This window comes from Ostrea edulis, chromosome 1 (genome assembly GCF_947568905.1).
Source record: "Ostrea edulis chromosome 1, xbOstEdul1.1, whole genome shotgun sequence".
NCBI lineage: Eukaryota > Metazoa > Mollusca > Bivalvia > Ostreida > Ostreidae > Ostrea > Ostrea edulis.
Window position 1 is genome coordinate 81,511,574 of NC_079164.1, and position 17,704 is coordinate 81,529,277.

Genomic DNA, 17,704 nt, shown 5'->3' on the forward strand with positions numbered 1-17,704 from the left:
CCTCTACCAAAATTGTAAATTTCATCATCCCCGGGGTAGGGGTTCTGACCCCAGGGCGGGGCAAATCTTGTTATATAGTGTTTGTGTAAAACACTTAAATTACATCTTCTTTAATGCTATTGATATTAAATTGAAAGTAAATAGATATTTAGAAAGAAGAGGTAGTCCTTCACCAAAATTGTAAATTTGATTATTCCAAGGGTAGGGGTTTTGGTATCGGGGTAGGGCCAAAATGGTCAGTTATTAAGTGTGTGAACAATAGACATTTTTAACTTCTTCTTGATAACTATCATTCCAATTCTTTTCAAATTTGGTATGAAACATCTTAGGAACAAGGGGAACATAAAATGTAAATTTCAGGATTCCTGCACTCCTGGGGCCTTAGAGGCAGGGCAAAAACTGCCCCAAAATGACAAATTTTCAAAAATCTTCTTCTCAAGAACCACACACATGTAAGAAAAACTAAATGCATAGTGATGTAGATTAGGAAGACCTCTACCGAACTTGTAAATTTCATGATCCCGGGGTAGGGGTTATGACCCCAGGGCAGGGCCTAACTTGTTATATAGTATTTATGTGTAACACACTTAAATAACATTTTCTTTAGTGCTTTTGATACTAAATTGAAACTAAATGGATACAGCAGGTAGTCTTTTACCAAAATTGTAAATTTGATTTTCCCCAGAGTAAGGGTTTTGACCCCAGGGTGGGGCCAAAACTTAGTATATAGTATTTATGTGTAAGTTTGCTGATACTGTATAAAATCTAAATGCATACTTAGGAATAGCAGAAAAGGATGTACAAAAAATGGTGTATTTCACAACCCAGGGTTATGACTTTAAGATGAGTCAAAATTAGTCATCTTTTGATTTTTTTTAATGCTAATACACCTATTATTTAAAGCCTTTCATCAGTGTATGCACTTTTGAGGGCAGTGAAGTTTTAAGAACACATCTTGTTTTATACTGTTGCTGAACATTAGAATTTAGCTTGGATATTTAGAACAGGAAATTTTTTCTAGATTTCATAGCCCATGAAAGTAGTGATACTTTTTCACTATTCAGGTGACCGATAAGGCCTGTGGGCCTTTTTTTCTTTATAATAGAAAGAATTTTTAGTGAAAGATGTGATGTACTTTCAGTCTGCTGCTCCGGTTGTACAAGGGAATATTGCGGCGCAGTTTGCTGCTCAAGTGGCTGCCACACTACGATCAGAAGGAAGGTCATCAGAGGTAGATGTTCAGCGAGAACACTCCGAAGAGGAATTGTCAGCATCTCCTACTGTAGTGCCAGAAATCCATGCAGAGAGTGAAAATCTGACAATACCTATAAGTGATCAAGTGGACAGTGCCCCTTCACAAGAGCTAACAAATGATAAATTGGCAGAAGTCAGTAGTAATCCCCACAGTCTTTCAAACAGTGTGTCCGACTCCAATGGAGATGAAGGATTCGCAGAGCCCAAGGACTCTATTTCTGTAGAGAATAGTGAGGCAATCGTTCCCATCACAGGAAATGAACCTCCCTCATTACCTAACTCTACTGAAACCCCTTCTGATGTGGTGCCCCCGAGTAGTGTAGTAGAGGAAACCTCAGCATCTGAGGCCTCTCAAGAGGAAAATGTGTCCCAAATCACATCTGAGGTAAAAACTGAAGGGGATAATGTACAACCAGAAGAGAAAGCCAGCAAAGAAGAGCTCTCTACAGAAGTTCAACCCGAACCACCTGTTAAAGATGTCGATGTTCCTGTAAAAGAAACAGTTGGTATGTACAAGTAACACTTAGATAATGCACAATTTCTTTACCCCTGTCAGACTAAAATAATATTACTAACACCTTTTCTTTTGCAATCTATTAATAAAATGGTAGTAACAACAAATAATTTTTCATCATCTAGATTGTAGAGGCCTTCACTAATAAGTGCCCCGCAATATCACTTATCGTACGTTAATAATCCACTGAGCTGATTTCAGTTTTAAAAAATATTTTTGTAAATGTTGTGTTTTATAAGTTCTCTATGTATCAGTTATTATGGTGATAGAATTCATAGTTAATATGTAGATGCAGTAGATAGTGTACTTGGATGTTATTTACACAGTGGTTGTTTTTTTTTCCCTTACATAACTGGTACCAATAAACGGTACCATTCCCAATGCCAAAAATCATTGATTTTCCCCAGTTTTGAGACTAAAAATTCACAATTCACTTGCTGAAAAATAGACCGCTGACATTGTAATTTACATAGTCTGAAACGTATGAGTCAACTAAAATGTTCACTTCCAGTATTAAATCAAAGGTATAGATCATGGCGGTGCGTAGGTTGTAGAGCTAAGCCGATTCTAGAACGAGCCTACGGCAATTCCTGTTGTCTCACAACAGCAAATATAACCATAAAAAATTGTTTTGTTCTTTCTTTTTTTCTCTTAGTTGAAATCATTTGCTGATATATTGGTAGAAAATTCCGAATTTGTTCAATTTTGACGCCATTTCTCCCAATTGAATGGGTACCATACCAGTGGATTAAAAAAAAACCCCACTGTTACAGTAACATTTAAATTCCAAAAGGGCCCTTGTTCATTGATTGTTCGATCATGGTGATGTGGATACACAAATTACATTGTAGTTGTGCATTTGATTTTAAACCAGGATTTCAGTGTTCGAAATTATCCATAGACCGAGTCTATGTAAAATGACACTGGTCTATGCCAATTGTAATTGGGATAGACCAAATTGTCAATGCCGATTTTCAAGGTTTAAAGCAATAGTATCCAAAAAGTCGACGTCTGATAAACGTTACAAGGAAAGGAGGATATTGTTATGGAAATGGAAAGAAAATATGCTTTCTAAGTACAGTAGAAGTAAATAACAATGTTTTAAATTTGTGTTATCTTTTTTTCAATGTTGCGGTCTATACCAAGTTTTAAACCTATTTGGAACACTGGGATTTGAGTGGGGCTAATTAAGAGGGAGTAAAATACTACAGGGGAACACAGTTCAGAGAGGCACATTTATTCAAAAGAAAACCAATGATGATGATCTTCAAGTTATCCCTGTCAGAGAAAAAAAACTCTGCTGAAAACATTATCTGAATATTGGTTTTTTTTGTTTGTGTATATGTGTTTTTAAATAAACATTTTCAAAGAAAAATTTTTACGAGGGTTGATTTAAATTATGTTTAAGAATAGTGTTATTAACGACTCACCTAATGTATTTTTAAAACAAATTTTGGTCTAGAAAATTATATGTTGAACTTGCCTAGAGATTTAAAGATCACATTTACAGAATTGTGAACTTCCTATAGAAACTGGCAGATGGAATAATATTAAAAGAAATATACAGATATATGTACAATGTTTAGTTGCAATGGTATTTGTGATGAATTTCATTATGTCATGGAATGTATGTTTCTTTCAAATGACAGAAAAATATACAAAAGATTTTGTAAAAAACCCCAACATTATTCAGTTTTACGAGTTAATGAAAACATACAATGCGACATCTTTGAAATCACTGGCAAAGTTTGTTAAAAGAATTTTTAGTGCTGTCTGCTCTTCCTGAACTAATTTACTTACACCTAACTATATGTTTATATATATACCTATAATCATAGTTTATATATGTATATATTTGTTTGTACCTCATGTACCAGTGATCTGGTTTTGAGTGATTAAATGAAATGAATATTGCATACACATTATAATTATTCAAAAGAAAACCAATGATGATGATCTTCAAGTTATCCCTGTCAGAGAAAAAAAAAATCTGCTGAAAACATTATCTGAATATTGGTTTTGTTTGTGTAATGTTGTGCAATAATAAGTGTTTAAAGATTACGATGGAAAGTGAAAAACTCTTGAGTAAAACAAGATATATATATATACTAAATTATATGAAGCAGGTTAACACCAGTTGTGCAGACCCAGTGTTCGGAATTGGTTTAAAACTTGGTATAGACCACATGTCTATGTCAAAACAAGATGACATAGACCTCATCAAATTTGCATAGACCGCAACATTGAAAAAAATATCACAAAAAACATTTTCATTTACTTCTAATGTACTTGAAAAGCATATTTTCTTTCCATTTCCATAACGATATCCTCCTTTCCTCATAACTTTTATCAGACATCGACTGACCATGTAGGGGTTCTTTTGGATAACTATTGCTTTAAATCTAGAAAATTGGCATATACAATTTGGTATATCTCAATTACAAATGGTATAGACCAGTGTCATTTGACATAGGCTTGGTCTATGGTTAATTTCAAACACTGCAGACCAAAGAGTCAATGATGTAACGAATGGCATTTCTATTTTCAACTGTTTAGCCAGTTAAGACTGATGGTTTTCAGAGACTGTGCCCATTGTTATGTGCCATACAGAGGTACAAGTCCCATTAGAATACATTCCCTTCTCTTTGTTGGCTGGGTATATTACCCTACAATATTTGGTGCACTTGTTGAATCTTGAATCCTAAATTCAATGGCTGGAAAAAATAATATATACACATTCTTATTTAGATGTGAAGAAAGGAAAGAAGAAGGCCAAAGATTTTAACAAGAAAGACGTGTCTGGAACAGATATGGATGCCTTCATGGATAGTTCTGTAAGCTAAAATTTTTCTAATATATTAAAGTTAAACACACATGGGAGAACCTTCTTCCACAAATTTAAGTGAAAGTCATTTTGGCTCAGTAAGTGAGCTTCTCTGCTCAGTTGTTTTTGGGTGTGTTTTTTTCCCATTGCTATAATAGGTGTACATTATGTTTACAGGCCCAGGAGACTAAGCCCACGCCTAACGTGGAAGAACAGAAGGAAGCTGTTGAGACAGTCCAACCAGATGTGCCAAAAATAGAAATCAAGATTGAAGACAAGGTCGTACAAGACGAGAATGAGAAAAACCAGGAGAAGAACGAGGATGCCGATCTAACCAATGAAGATGACAAAGCTACTCTCGAGCTCAAGTACAAGTATAAGGAAGGTGTGTACTTGCTGTTTATTGAATCGGCTGAGGTGTATTTCAGCTAACACCATTTTGAGAGGGTAAATTTGTGTGTGTGTGCATGCTCATGGTTGTGATTGGGAATACGATTGAATGGATGGTTATCTTCTATTAGGTGCATTTTAAAATTTGTTGATTTTGTGCATACTACAGATACTTAAAAAACCTATTGTGGAATAGTGTATTAAACTTGTACTTTACTTGAGATGTATTAAGCTTTGTGGGTACATTTTGTACATAGAAATGATGTCTTTGTAGACCAGTGGAGTCCTCTTAATCCTGAGGGAAAGCGTCTGTATGACAGAGATTTCCTTCTTAGCATCCAGTATTCCAGTGAATCTGTACAGAAACCTGCAGGTTTACCCGATCTTCCAGATATTATCTTGGACAAGGTATCGTTGTTGTTGGAATAATTATTTACTGCAAACATGTTTGAAATATTTGAAATCACTCATAGAAATGTAATTCTTTTTAAAGAGAATTGCAGAACATACTTGTGAAAAGCTTTTTGTTTATACAATTTTTTTTTATGTTTTGTATATGTATTTATATTCATTTCAGCCACATAGTGCCCAGGGTGGTGGTAGATCGTCCTTTACAAGTTTTAATCCTGATAATGGTCGTTCATTTGATTTCACACCAGGTTTTGTTCGAGGCCAACCAAGAGTGAGTAGAACCAAGTATTACCTTGAAATACTTGCAAGTCAAAGATATACACTGTACTTTATTATAGAAAAAAAACCTATGATGATGATCTAAAAGTTATCCCTGTCAGAGAAAACTCTGCTGAAAACATTATCTGAAAACTGGTTTTTCGTGATAAAAGAATTATAAAGAAAGAATTGATATGGAGGGTTATACCAAGTCCGGTTCTTCTGTTTACAGGGTCCTTCAATGACAAGAGGAGGAAGCAACAGCCAGAGGAGTCGTGGAGTAACCCCACGTAAAGTTATCTCTATTGGGTCAATCTCGCAGGATGTTACCCTACATAAAGCGGAATCGGCCTGGAAGCCAGGAAGAAAAGCAGAGCAAGCGGAAAGTGACGAGACAACAAAAAATACAGAGGTGAAGTTTGGTTTGTTTTGTTAAGAGAGGAAAAAACAACCCAAAACTAGATCACATGATGCACTACAACATAAAAGTTATCCAGGTCTTAAAAACACTGTAGATATCATATGTACTGATTTTAGTTTTGTGGGATTCTTAATTATATGATGTTAATTGTACTACAGTAATACAAAAATAATTGAATTTATGCATTGATTTTAGGAATTGTACAAGAAAGTCCGCAGTATTCTGAACAAATTAACACCACAGAAATTTCAAACTTTGGTGAAACAAGTTTCTGAAATGGAAATTACCACGGAGGAAAGACTGAAGGGTGTAACTGATCTTATATTTGAAAAGGTAAGAATATTATGCCTTAGTAAGAAGACATCACGAACTCTATCAAAAATTAATGATGACTCTGGTTGAAAAATGTATTGTCAGTACTCGGGTTCAACCTTGTGCATAGAATTTGGTTTGATAAAGTGTAGATGTATATATATATCTTAATACTGAAATATTTTGTCCTTCAGGCTATCAGTGAACCTGGATTCAGTGTTGCATATGCCAGTATGTGTAGATATCTAGCAATGGTGAGTTATTGAAAGTGTTTGTTTTTCATTGTCTTTAAAAGGGGGGCTGTGGTGTGTTTGAAGAAGACTGTTAAAAGTGAAATTATTTCAAATAATATTCCTTAATCTCAAAGAAATTCCATGATAGATCTATAAAATTCAGAATTTGATTTTCATGTGTTTAAGTGTCTGTTAGGTTGATGTTATATTTTAAATTTTAATCCATCTTTAATTTTTGTTTTCCATTTTCATGCTGTAAAGTGCCTTAGAGTAACTTTGTTAAATTTGACACTATACAATCATTATGATATATTGTAATTGAGAAGTTGTAAAGTGTTGGTACAGGTCTCATAAGTTCAATACTTCTCTTACAGATTAAAGTACCTTCCTCTTCCAAACAAGGGGAGTTTGTCAACTTCCGTGCAATATTATTGACCAGATGTCAGAAAGAGTTTGAAAAAGACAAAGATTCAGAAAAAGAGATGGAAGAGAGACGCAAAGTCATTGCGGAAACACAGGTTTGTTATTGCCATTAGAGGTTGAATTATAATTTAAAAGATTCTCTATATTAACATGAATGACAAGGAAATTATTGTACAGTATTTCTTTTGTTTATAATTTTTAAGGATCCGAAGAAAAAGGAGGAGCTTATCGAAGAATTGGTATTTTCGGAGACTAAAGCGAGAAGGCGCTCGTTGGGAAATATCAGGTATGGATATTTTTTATTAGATTGTGCGAGTTAAAGACTCTAGATCTGTCATCTGTGTGTACATTTGTTTGACTTGTCAAGTTTTATTTACGTCATCAGATCCACTAAAGCTAAAAGTGACAAAATATGCAAGTTTCCTTTTATTGCATAGTGTCATCTTTAACAGAGCCCCTCAGACCAGATTGGGTCTCGGGATCATATAGTTTTCTGTACTAATATACATGTGTAGGGAATGTTATTTATGTTATTCTTCTCTAGAACAATACTACAAGACATAAAAGATTCCTCATATAGTGTACATTCAGATTTGTTTAAACATTTGGTCAAAATACAGATGCAGAGTCTCCAAAGATATTCAAGCATTCCCATACAATGTAGATTTGTGATTGTTCAAACATGCAGATCACTGTAAAGTTTTACAGTGGGAAAGATTCCAATTCTGCTGAAGATATACAAGGTTTTACATGATATATATAGTGACATTAGTGAGTTTGAATTTTAAATTATGATCCCCAGACCCAAGGGGGAGAGTCCACGGTAGGGGTGCAGGATTTTCCTAGCACTTGATTACAGGTACATATTAGCAGGTGAAATTCACTTGTCCTACCTACAATTTCGCTTGCCCAGCTAGGAGAATGGAGTCTGGTTTTTTTTATAATTGAAAACATGTTTATACTGTTCAAAAAAGCCAGGAAATCTCCACAAAAAGTACAGCAGTACATAACAAACCTTCATTTCATGTTGAGAGATTATTTATGTGATCAAAATAATGCATAATTGTATCATTTCATGTAAACCACTTTTGTGAATGAAATATATAAATTATATTTATGTGCCAATACTGTTGAGAAATGAATGAAGTTACTTTGGTCAGCCTTGATTTCATATTCCTCTAATAGTTTTTGCTATATGGTCATGTATACTCCTGCTTTATTTGAAAGGTTCATTGGCGAGCTGTTCAACTTGAAGATGCTGACTGAAAACATCATGCATGATTGCCTCTTCAAACTTCTGAGAGCTAAAGATGAAGAAAGTTTAGAATGTCTCTGCAGGCTTCTCTCAACAATTGGAAAAGAGTTGGATTCAGACAAGGCCAAGGTAAACACGAGATTTTCCAACCTTGAAAAAGAAAGTGAAGACATGGTCATATTACCAGTTACTGTATCTGTAATTCTGGAGTTGTTTTATGTTTAATTTCAATGCCCTAGTGCATATTTTTTAAAATGTGTACACATATATTTTTGAGGAAATATTAGATATCTGAAATATTAAGGTCGGCTCGTAGTTATTGTCTTTGAAATAGCTAGTCTTTACAGTGTCATGACATTTTTATCCCTGAACGGTGACATTAGTCACGTTATTGCATCTTATTCAAATTCTGGCTATCGGTTTTACACAGTTGCTAATGTAAAACTAAATGCAGTTAGTTTATACAAAGATGGGAAAGCAAATTTCAAGAATATTTTTTTCTATAAATGTAGTCTTAAGTCCTTTGTTTTGACATGATACATCCTGAAGGAAAATGCACATTATTATTAGTAAGCCCCAAAAAACAAAAATGGGAGGAAAAATGCATCTTTCAATGGAAGTGAAATTAGATTGTAATATCCAGACACTTCTCTCAAATTATTTGTACGTACTCTTAATTTTACATTAATTAGAAAAGTACTGAGAAAAACTCCATTGTGCAAGAACAGTTTGATACTAAGGTAATGTGATTTTCTTGAGCCCTCTTCAAAGCTAGATAACTTTTAACAGTTGTTTGTTTATTCCTGAGTTTGTCTTTTCTGTGGACATTCCTGTAGATTATTGTTGCCTTCCAAATAGTTTTCACAATTTCACAATTTTCAGCATCAGATAAAAACAATAATGAATATTTAAATCAAAGGATGTATTAATAAAATTACTCAAAAAATAAATCAAAGTCCAAATTACGTATTTGATCTTTTGATTCCTTGGAGGAAAAAAAAAAAAACTTGATTGATTTTTGTATATTAAACATGTTTGAAGTAACTGCTGTAATTAAAGGCAAATTTATGAAGATATTTGAAGGATTTTCAAGTACATCTTTATTAACTGTTGCTGAAGGAATGGGGGGAAAGTTTGTCATTGGGTGGATAAAGACTTCCATAGGAGAAACATTGACATAGTGTGTGTTAAATCTGCTTGTTTATCCAAAGGATGGCATGTATTGGATAGCCATACCTGCCTATCTAGATTTTCTGCTCTTCCTACACAATCTAACATGGGCACCTATAAAAAAAAAAATTACACCTAGAAAGAAATTCGTTTTGAGTAACCTGATTTATTTGCTGAAATTGACTATTATTTTTAGTGCCAAAAATAACCTTGTGGTTTAATATGGATCTAAAAAGAATTAAGAGTTCAATAGCTTACAGTAATGCTGAAGGTATTTGACTCGACATATGAATGAAATATGTAAATTTGTTAATTCCTAGCATGCAGTTTTCTAGAATGAGATTAAAAACTTTGTGCAGTGTATTTGAGGTATAACTTAGTTTTGATTCAGGGCTATAGATTCATAGATTATGAATTTTTTTTTAGACATTTGTTTCCTTCTAAATATATTTTTTGATAATATACAGGAATAGCCCCATACCCCATTTTATTTCAATTAAACGTACATATATGCAAGATTATATAAAATCTCCCTATAATTAATCTGGCTTTGAAAATTCTCAGAAATATATTTACACAGCAAAAATCAGCTACAGTAGATTTTAAAACTACTAAAAATGCTATGATGCAATGTGCCTGGGTTCTTGTTGTATCATGAAATTTAGTGTAAGTCCGTGTTTACAAGAGAGAAAACAAAATGATCAGGCAGTCCTATTTGATTTGGGATTGTAATTTCATTTTCATCTTTATGATCTTTTTCTTTGATTTGGGATTGTAACTTCATTTTCATCTTTATGATCTTTTTCTATGGTATTAATCTTCCTTTTCAGCCAAGAATGGATCAGTATTTTACTCAAATGGACAAAATAGTTATTGAAAAGAAGACATCTTCACGAGTGAGATTCATGTTACAAGATGTCATTGATCTCAGAAAGGTGAGTAGAATATTAAAATCAAAATATTTAAAGTGGGGTGGGGGTGTCAATAAAAAAATTCATTTAATATAGAGAGGTAGTGCAAGTGTTAAAATTGTGTTTGGTTGGTAATAAGATTGATGTCCAAACATCAGTGATTTTGGTCTGGGTTTGAGATCAAATCATAATGCCTGAGCAAGTTACTATGTCAGTCAGGCCTGACTGTCTGGACTATGACAATTAAGAAATATATTTTTGTAAAACCACAACATAAGCATTTCATGCAATAAAGGATCATCATTATTGCTTATTGAATGAGGAAATACATTTCTAATTGCCATATTTATTTTTTTATGGATGGTTGTACATGAATTGTGTAGATGGTTGGTAGTGGTTGGAGAGAAAAAAAGAAAATTTTAAGGGGGATGGGGGTGGGGTGACCTGCATTGCACATTTAATTCTAGAAGAACCCCAAGTCAAATGTCATCAAATTGGCCTTGGGCTTAATTTCCTTTTGTGAAAGAGTATTAGATTAATAGGTTTTGTGGTTCTCTCTAGTCAAATCCACTCTTAAAGGTTTCATACTTTAGTTAGGAGTACATTGTTCTTTTTCAGCAAATGTTATGTTAAATGTAAAATCAAAATTTGCATTGTTTTTTGATTTTTTGCAGTGTAAATGGGTTCCAAGGAGAGATGAAAATAACCCAAAGACACTGGATCAAATTCACAAAGAGGCTCAAAAGGAAGAGCAAGAGAGACAGATCTTCTTACAGCAGGCCAATGCACAGCAGAAAGCTCAAGGCCGAGGAGGTGGAGCCAGAGGTAATATTATCTGTTGTAAGCAGTAGTTGATGAAATGTTGCAGAACAGTAATGTCATTCCCTGCTGCTCCGCCCCCACCTCCACGGTGTTACATTTACCCAGATACATTGAAAGAATGATTGTCATTTATACCAGTTTTGAATTTACCTGTTCAGGACATACAATGTAGGTAAAACTAAAATGGTGTCAAAAATTCTGATATGTAGATAGAACTAGGGGCTCAATTACATGTGTAATGGGTTAAGTACCGCTTTTGAATGAATGTGTATAAAATAAAATTCTGATGTTCAGTCTTAATAGATATTTGAATAATTCTATTTAGAACAGTGTTCTATTAACATGCCTCTGTGGCCAAGTGGTTAGAGCATCGCGCTCAAAATCACCCGGCCTCTCACCTCTGTCGGCGTGGGTTAAAATCCCGCTTGCGCCGGTAAGTGAGAAAGTTTCCCAGTTTACTTTCGGAAGGTCGGTGGTCTCTTCCCAGGTACCTTGTATCTGGGTTCTCTCTTCCACCATTAAAAACTGGGCGCCACCAGATAACTGAAATATTGTTGAGTGTGGCGGAAAACATTAATCAATCAATCTATTAACATGCAACTTATGATGAATTATACTTGTTCTGACAAAACTGAGGACTATTTTCCTCGTTCCTGAAGTTGCTTTATATATTGTTAAAATTTTGTACAGCTGTTTTGATTGGTTAAATAAATGGATAAAGAGAGCTACTTGTTAATGCAGGATCAAGGGGTCCACCTGGGTCAGGAATGATGTCTAGTGATGGATGGAATACTGTGGGCAAACCCAACATCAGGGTGGACAGACAGTCTATTGACCCGTCAAGACTCAAAATCACCAAGGTACAGTAGATTTCATAACATGATAGTGCAAGTGTTTGTCTTGACACCAGTCGGGTGCAGTGTTTGATGTAGGCCCACAGGACAAAACGTTTTAAGATAGTGATGCTTGTATTATTAAACTGAAGAATCTAAAGAAAATAAATTTACAACCAGTGTTTTAGGGGAAAATCACATTTCATATATAACAGAATTACATGGATTTTTTCGACTGGTTTTTTTTTCCAATGTAAATATGTGAAAATCGTAATGGCAGAAATTGAAAATCAGCAGTTGTAGAATGATCGTGATAGCCAAGTGCAATAAAAATGTTTTGAAAGTCTTTGGTTTGAAGACTGTTTCTTGTTTATGTTTACTCTTAGTAACAAGACAAAGAATCTAGTGTTGAACTCATTTTTTTAACTTTGAGATCTTGTAAATGTTATTCTTGTTAAAATGTGCGTTTTCCTATTGTACTCGACCTTTAACGTTGAAAATTAAAATGGAACTGAATAATCCTATAAGATTAAATCTTAAACGGTAATACTGGAGTAATATTTTTATGTATTAAGCAACTAAATATAAAATGTACCCATTCAAGATGAATGGTAACTGATTCAAATATTGGCCGATCTATTGTCTCTAACCGACTCGCCCAATACTGCTGATTCATTTTGAGTTTCAGTTGATTTGACACTGCTTCTGTGCACTTGTTGATGTCCAGACTGGTGTTTATAGGTTGTTCAGACACATGTTTGTTGCTGGGTCTTGATAAAACTTAAATAATTTCAGCAAAATCTCGATGAGTCCAACATCCAGCTTGGTCCTGGTGGAGGAACCAACCGATTTTCTGGCTGGCAGCGAGGAAGCACCGGAGGAGGGGCCAGAAATTCCCAGGAACAAGAAAAATCCAATGCACCCAGCAATAGGTAGGTGAAGTGGACAACAACTCATGGACCTTTGTTACCATGAGGAAAAAAACAAAACTTTGTTAAATGGTAGAAATGAACTTCATATATTTTGTGTTATTCACAGGTTTTCTGCACTTAGTAAGCCTGAAGATGATAGTAGAGGTAGATTTGGAACGAGTCCTGCTCGTGGAGACGGACGAGGACGAAGTGGCGGAGGATTTGGTCGCCCACAAAGTCGTGGTATTACTCCCAGGTCTTCCATGGAGCAAGAGAAGGAACGAGCTCTTGCTGCTGTTAGGTAAAGCATTTTGATTAAGTCATAGTAATGAGACCAGAAGTATTGATGACTGTTAAATTGATATTAATGTTCAAAAGTATATGTATGCCACTCAAGAAAAGGTGTTTTAGTAGTAGTGTTATTAGAAGGTAGAGACTGCATGAAAACTGTAATCATTTAATTTAAACAATATTGATTTACAAAAGTGAATGGGATTGAGTAGCAGGCAGAGCCTATTTTAGCCCTCTTATTAACCTCAATCATTCTTGACGATTTTAGGGATGTGGTTGGTGGCCAAACCACGCCACGCCAAGGTCACAGTAGGGAGAGTAGTCGAGGGCGTGAACCCCGCAAAATTGAGGTGGAGAAGATCAGCAAACCAGCTCCTCCAGTGGCAAAGGAGCTAACAGAAGAAGAGATGGTGAAGAAGACCAAGGCTATCCTTGACGAGTATCTACACGTACAGGATATAAAGGTAGGGCAAGTACTGATTGTCAAATTCAGGGGGAGATTTTCACATTTTATCCCACACCAATAAATCTTATTGTTTTAATCTTTGTTTTCAGGAGGCCATTCTTTGTGTTGAGGAGCTGAAGTCTCCATCTGTCATGCATACATTTGTCAGCACAGCAGTGAACCATGTATTGGAGAGGTCTGCTATAGCAAGGAATCAGACTGGACTTCTCTTGCATGATTTAGTTAAAAAGACTGTTTTGTCTGGCTCTATATACATTGAGGGGTAAGTTTTCTGATGAAAATCATTATGCAATTTTTATGCAGAATAATAATGATAAAGACCTTACATTTATAAACTTGTTTAGGTAACTGCAACTACATTCTTGTGTCATGGTTGCATATAGAGGGTTTCACTTATCTAATATCACATATTCGTATATTTAGGTCAATTTAATATAGTATCGCTGCACCAAACCATTTATATATGTGTCTTAATATTTCTATTTTATATTCTGATAATCAAAATTTCTAAATTTAATTAGAGTGCTGCTATATACACAATCGATCTCTATCCTAATAACTTCACAAGTCATTGTGTTTACGGATAGAACAGCTTCACAGGCTTAACATCTCTTGATTGACCACATGTGCCAGCTGATCTAGGCTGCCGATACTGAGTGCATGCCCTGCAGCATGCTACTTGTTCAAGTAAATTAGTAAATTGCTTTGGTGGGTTGTTTTTTCTTGTGACACTTATATGGGTGTGAGAATCCATTAAAAATTGAAATAGCTAGGGTTAGGTATGTATGTAATTGGCTCTAAATATGAATCGGTCAAATGAAAAAAAAATTACCTTCATAACTGCGCTCATGTGTTATTTGTATCGGAGAGAATTAAAATAAATGGGCTATAATCTTCAGCTTTGAATACACATCGTCTGAAGTACAAATTTACCTACATGTTTATATTTATTGAAAGGCTTGGATGAATCAATGATCAGATGCACCTTTTCGATTGATTAATCGAAAAATAATCGAATTTTATTCATTTCAAATTGGTGTAAATATATATATCAAATTTACTTTATTTTTTACCCTATATATTAAGTTACTTTGAATAAGATCATTAGATTGATTGTATCTTGTTTAACGTCTCCGACGAGAATTTTTCACTCGTATGGAGACATCTAAAGTCATTGGAAATTTGAAGTTAAGAGGGATAGATCTCTCGAATTTGTTGTTCTTATGGGATCCAGGTTAGAATAGAGCCTCATTACCCCTTGTTAAAAGAGGCAAAATCCGAGGCCCCGTGGCACGATAAAGATCCCTCCCTGCTCAAAGACTAAGCACCGAGCATAGGCCTAAATTTTGCAGCTCTTCACCGGCAATGGTGACGTCTCCATACGAGTGAAAGATTCTCAAGAGGGACATTAAAACAATATTCAATCTCATCGGAAGTTATCGGATGATTCAGCTTCATCAGCCATTTTTTATTTTAGTTAAGTCGCAGCAGGAATGTTCGTAGTATTATTTTTAAAATACCAATGTCGACAATTTTCAAAATGAAAATCAATTATTCACATCGTTTCAATTATAGCGACCAACAATCGAAAGACGGCAATAATCGGTACATCACTAAGTGGAACTCCCTGTATTTATTCAAGTTTTGTTGCCGTGATCATTAAATAGCTGGATGCCCTGTACCTACTTCTGCATTCAAGCATTTATAAATCTTTTATTTTGTAGGCTTACTGAAATTCTTCAGTTTGCTGAAGACATGGAAATTGACATTCCAAAAATTTGGCAATATTTCGGTGAGCTCATCGGTCCAATGGTTCAAGACGGAAGTGTGCCTCTGAACTTCCTTCGCAAAGCTGCCGAACCCCTGAAAGCAAATAATAAAGCTGGACTTTTGGTTGCTGAGATTCTACATGCTGCTAGTCATAGAGAGGTAATTAAGAGTGCCATACTAAATGTAAAGATGTGTTTTGACTCCATAGTGAAGCAGTCTGTGAATACAGTATGTGTTTTTTTGAAGTGGTTGGTAGTTTTTGTTTTAAAACTAGATGCAACGTATGATGACACTAATTTATTCAGATGAAACTGAAGACCACTTTCCTCGTTACTGAAGTTGCATCTTTCTGTATTCTCATTCATGTTTTACTGTATGTCAAGGTTATTTTGGCAGGTGTAAAAATTCATGAATTTAAGAAAGGTACATCAATAAGTTTGAGAAATTTAAAGGAGTGTAAAAGTGTTGAGATTTGATGGTTATTGGCAATTACGAAAAATTTGCACCACACAAAAAATAACTTGATATGGTTTTGTATTGTTTGTATAATCGCTTCTGGATCACATCATGCACACTTTGAGGTCAAAGATAATCCAACTTTTCTGCTAGTTGCATCTTAGGAAGTTGTGGTGGTAATGATCTTATTTTGGGTTGTACATCTCTGCTAAGTAAAATCTTGTGAAATCGTATTTTGCAAAATATGAAGCTTCGGATCATCATAATTCATCAGTGGAAAAGTATTTTGTAATGACTTGGTGTTTAAATATCATGATTACATTATTTTATAATAAGGAATTTTACTTGATGTCACAGTAAAGCATTGTAAAGAAAGATATCAATATGTAATTACAGGAAATTCATAATATATTTATCATTTAAAGCTTTATGACCCGATGTTCATGTATTATTTTTGTACATAATTACTTTAAAGCAGATTAATTACTTTATAAAGTTATTAACTTTCCCTTAATTACATGCTTGAAAACATCTGCATGTAAAAGAAAACAGTGCGAATATTATTTAGAAAGTAAATATAGTGGCTACATATATAAATCATCCCATAATAGACGTCTATAAATAGACCCACGCGGATCAGGGGAATCCCAACATGATGTATTAACTCGTACGCAACTGTCTAGTTTTAAGGCTGAAAGAGCGTAAAACAACGAATTACTAAGAGGTATTTGATATTCTTATTTCTATTAAACTTATGGTATGGTACTGTTATAACAAAATACACAGCTTTACACAGATAAGACCACCGATGATCTGAAAGTTTGAACTGGTCACGTGACTCACTTGAAATGGCAGAGTGACGCGGTTATTTGTAAACATCAATTTAAAATCAAATTATTTGGGTTAAAACAGGTGAAATAATTTGATATGTCGTACAGTCTCATAACTACATACGTACGATGATTTAATAGCGTTTTTAGGAGATGGAAAAAAATATTGTAATTCGGACCATACAGCTTTAAACAATTAGAATCAATGAAAGAAAATAAACTTGACCATTTTGGTTTATCTAGGTGTAGCAAGTTGAGAAATATTGCATGTTGGTGAACACCAGTTTTGCATACTTTTATGTTGCTGGATCTTGGGACAATTTGTAGAATATCTCTGTTTTTCAGGGCCATAAAAAGGTTGGGTCTCTTTGGAGACAGTCTAGTCTACAATGGAGTGACTTCATGGAAGCTGCCAATATTGATCAGTTCATCAAAGAAAAAGTAAGTGCAGTAATGCAAATGATGCCTTTTATTGTTACATATTCACTCATTAGGCTGGAAGATTATTTCGTATTGATATAAATTTATTGAACCGTTGTGAGGAGTCATGGTGCAATCATTGTTTGTACAATAGGTGTAGATCATGTAATTTTGAATACACAGAAACTTGAATTCACTACTGGAGATGACAGCCAGCCAAGCACACCAACAGTGTCAATATCCATGGAGAATGTTGAGGGGAAACTGCATCAACTTCTTGTCAAGGAAAAAGCGGATAATGAAGCCATCTTCGATTGGATCGAGGTATAATGCAATAAAGCAAAACTCTATATGTCTAACACATGTACTGTATAGCTTTTCTTTTCTCTTTATTTTTTTTTGCGGGGTGATAAGTGATTCTTTTATTTTAGCGGTAAGATAGCTTGCCACCAAAATTTCACTCGCCAAATATGCAAACTGTAATCTACACTCACTCATATACACTTAAAATTACTCTGTGCACCTTCTG

The 17,704-nt window shown here is 34.6% G+C and overlaps 1 protein-coding gene across 16 annotated transcripts in view; it reads left to right on the forward strand.

Annotated features, from left to right (window-relative positions):
• Positions 1 to 17,704, forward strand: part of LOC125678860 (eukaryotic translation initiation factor 4 gamma 3-like) — a 33,577-nt gene that overhangs the window by 12,626 nt on the left and 3,247 nt on the right. For 11 of the 16 annotated variants that reach the window (XM_048917625.2, XM_056162655.1, XM_056162680.1 and 8 more), the window contains 22 exons: positions 1,142 to 1,760; positions 4,517 to 4,602; positions 4,770 to 4,977; positions 5,257 to 5,390; positions 5,560 to 5,664; positions 5,884 to 6,063; positions 6,268 to 6,405; positions 6,579 to 6,638; positions 6,992 to 7,135; positions 7,244 to 7,326; positions 8,268 to 8,424; positions 8,988 to 9,035; positions 10,296 to 10,400; positions 11,051 to 11,201; positions 11,940 to 12,058; positions 12,827 to 12,963; positions 13,070 to 13,243; positions 13,502 to 13,697; positions 13,789 to 13,961; positions 15,424 to 15,628; positions 17,101 to 17,196; positions 17,359 to 17,499. In XM_048917625.2, coding sequence (XP_048773582.2) covers positions 1,142 to 1,760; positions 4,517 to 4,602; positions 4,770 to 4,977; positions 5,257 to 5,390; positions 5,560 to 5,664; positions 5,884 to 6,063; positions 6,268 to 6,405; positions 6,579 to 6,638; positions 6,992 to 7,135; positions 7,244 to 7,326; positions 8,268 to 8,424; positions 8,988 to 9,035; positions 10,296 to 10,400; positions 11,051 to 11,201; positions 11,940 to 12,058; positions 12,827 to 12,963; positions 13,070 to 13,243; positions 13,502 to 13,697; positions 13,789 to 13,961; positions 15,424 to 15,628; positions 17,101 to 17,196; positions 17,359 to 17,499 — 3,459 coding nt within the window. The remainder of the gene's footprint in view (positions 1 to 1,141; positions 1,761 to 4,516; positions 4,603 to 4,769; positions 4,978 to 5,256; positions 5,391 to 5,559; positions 5,665 to 5,883; positions 6,064 to 6,267; positions 6,406 to 6,578; positions 6,639 to 6,991; positions 7,136 to 7,243; positions 7,327 to 8,267; positions 8,425 to 8,987; positions 9,036 to 10,295; positions 10,401 to 11,050; positions 11,202 to 11,939; positions 12,059 to 12,826; positions 12,964 to 13,069; positions 13,244 to 13,501; positions 13,698 to 13,788; positions 13,962 to 15,423; positions 15,629 to 17,100; positions 17,197 to 17,358; positions 17,500 to 17,704) is intronic. The other 5 variants (XM_048917632.2, XM_056162661.1, XM_056162677.1 and 2 more) reach the window with 1 other exon arrangement.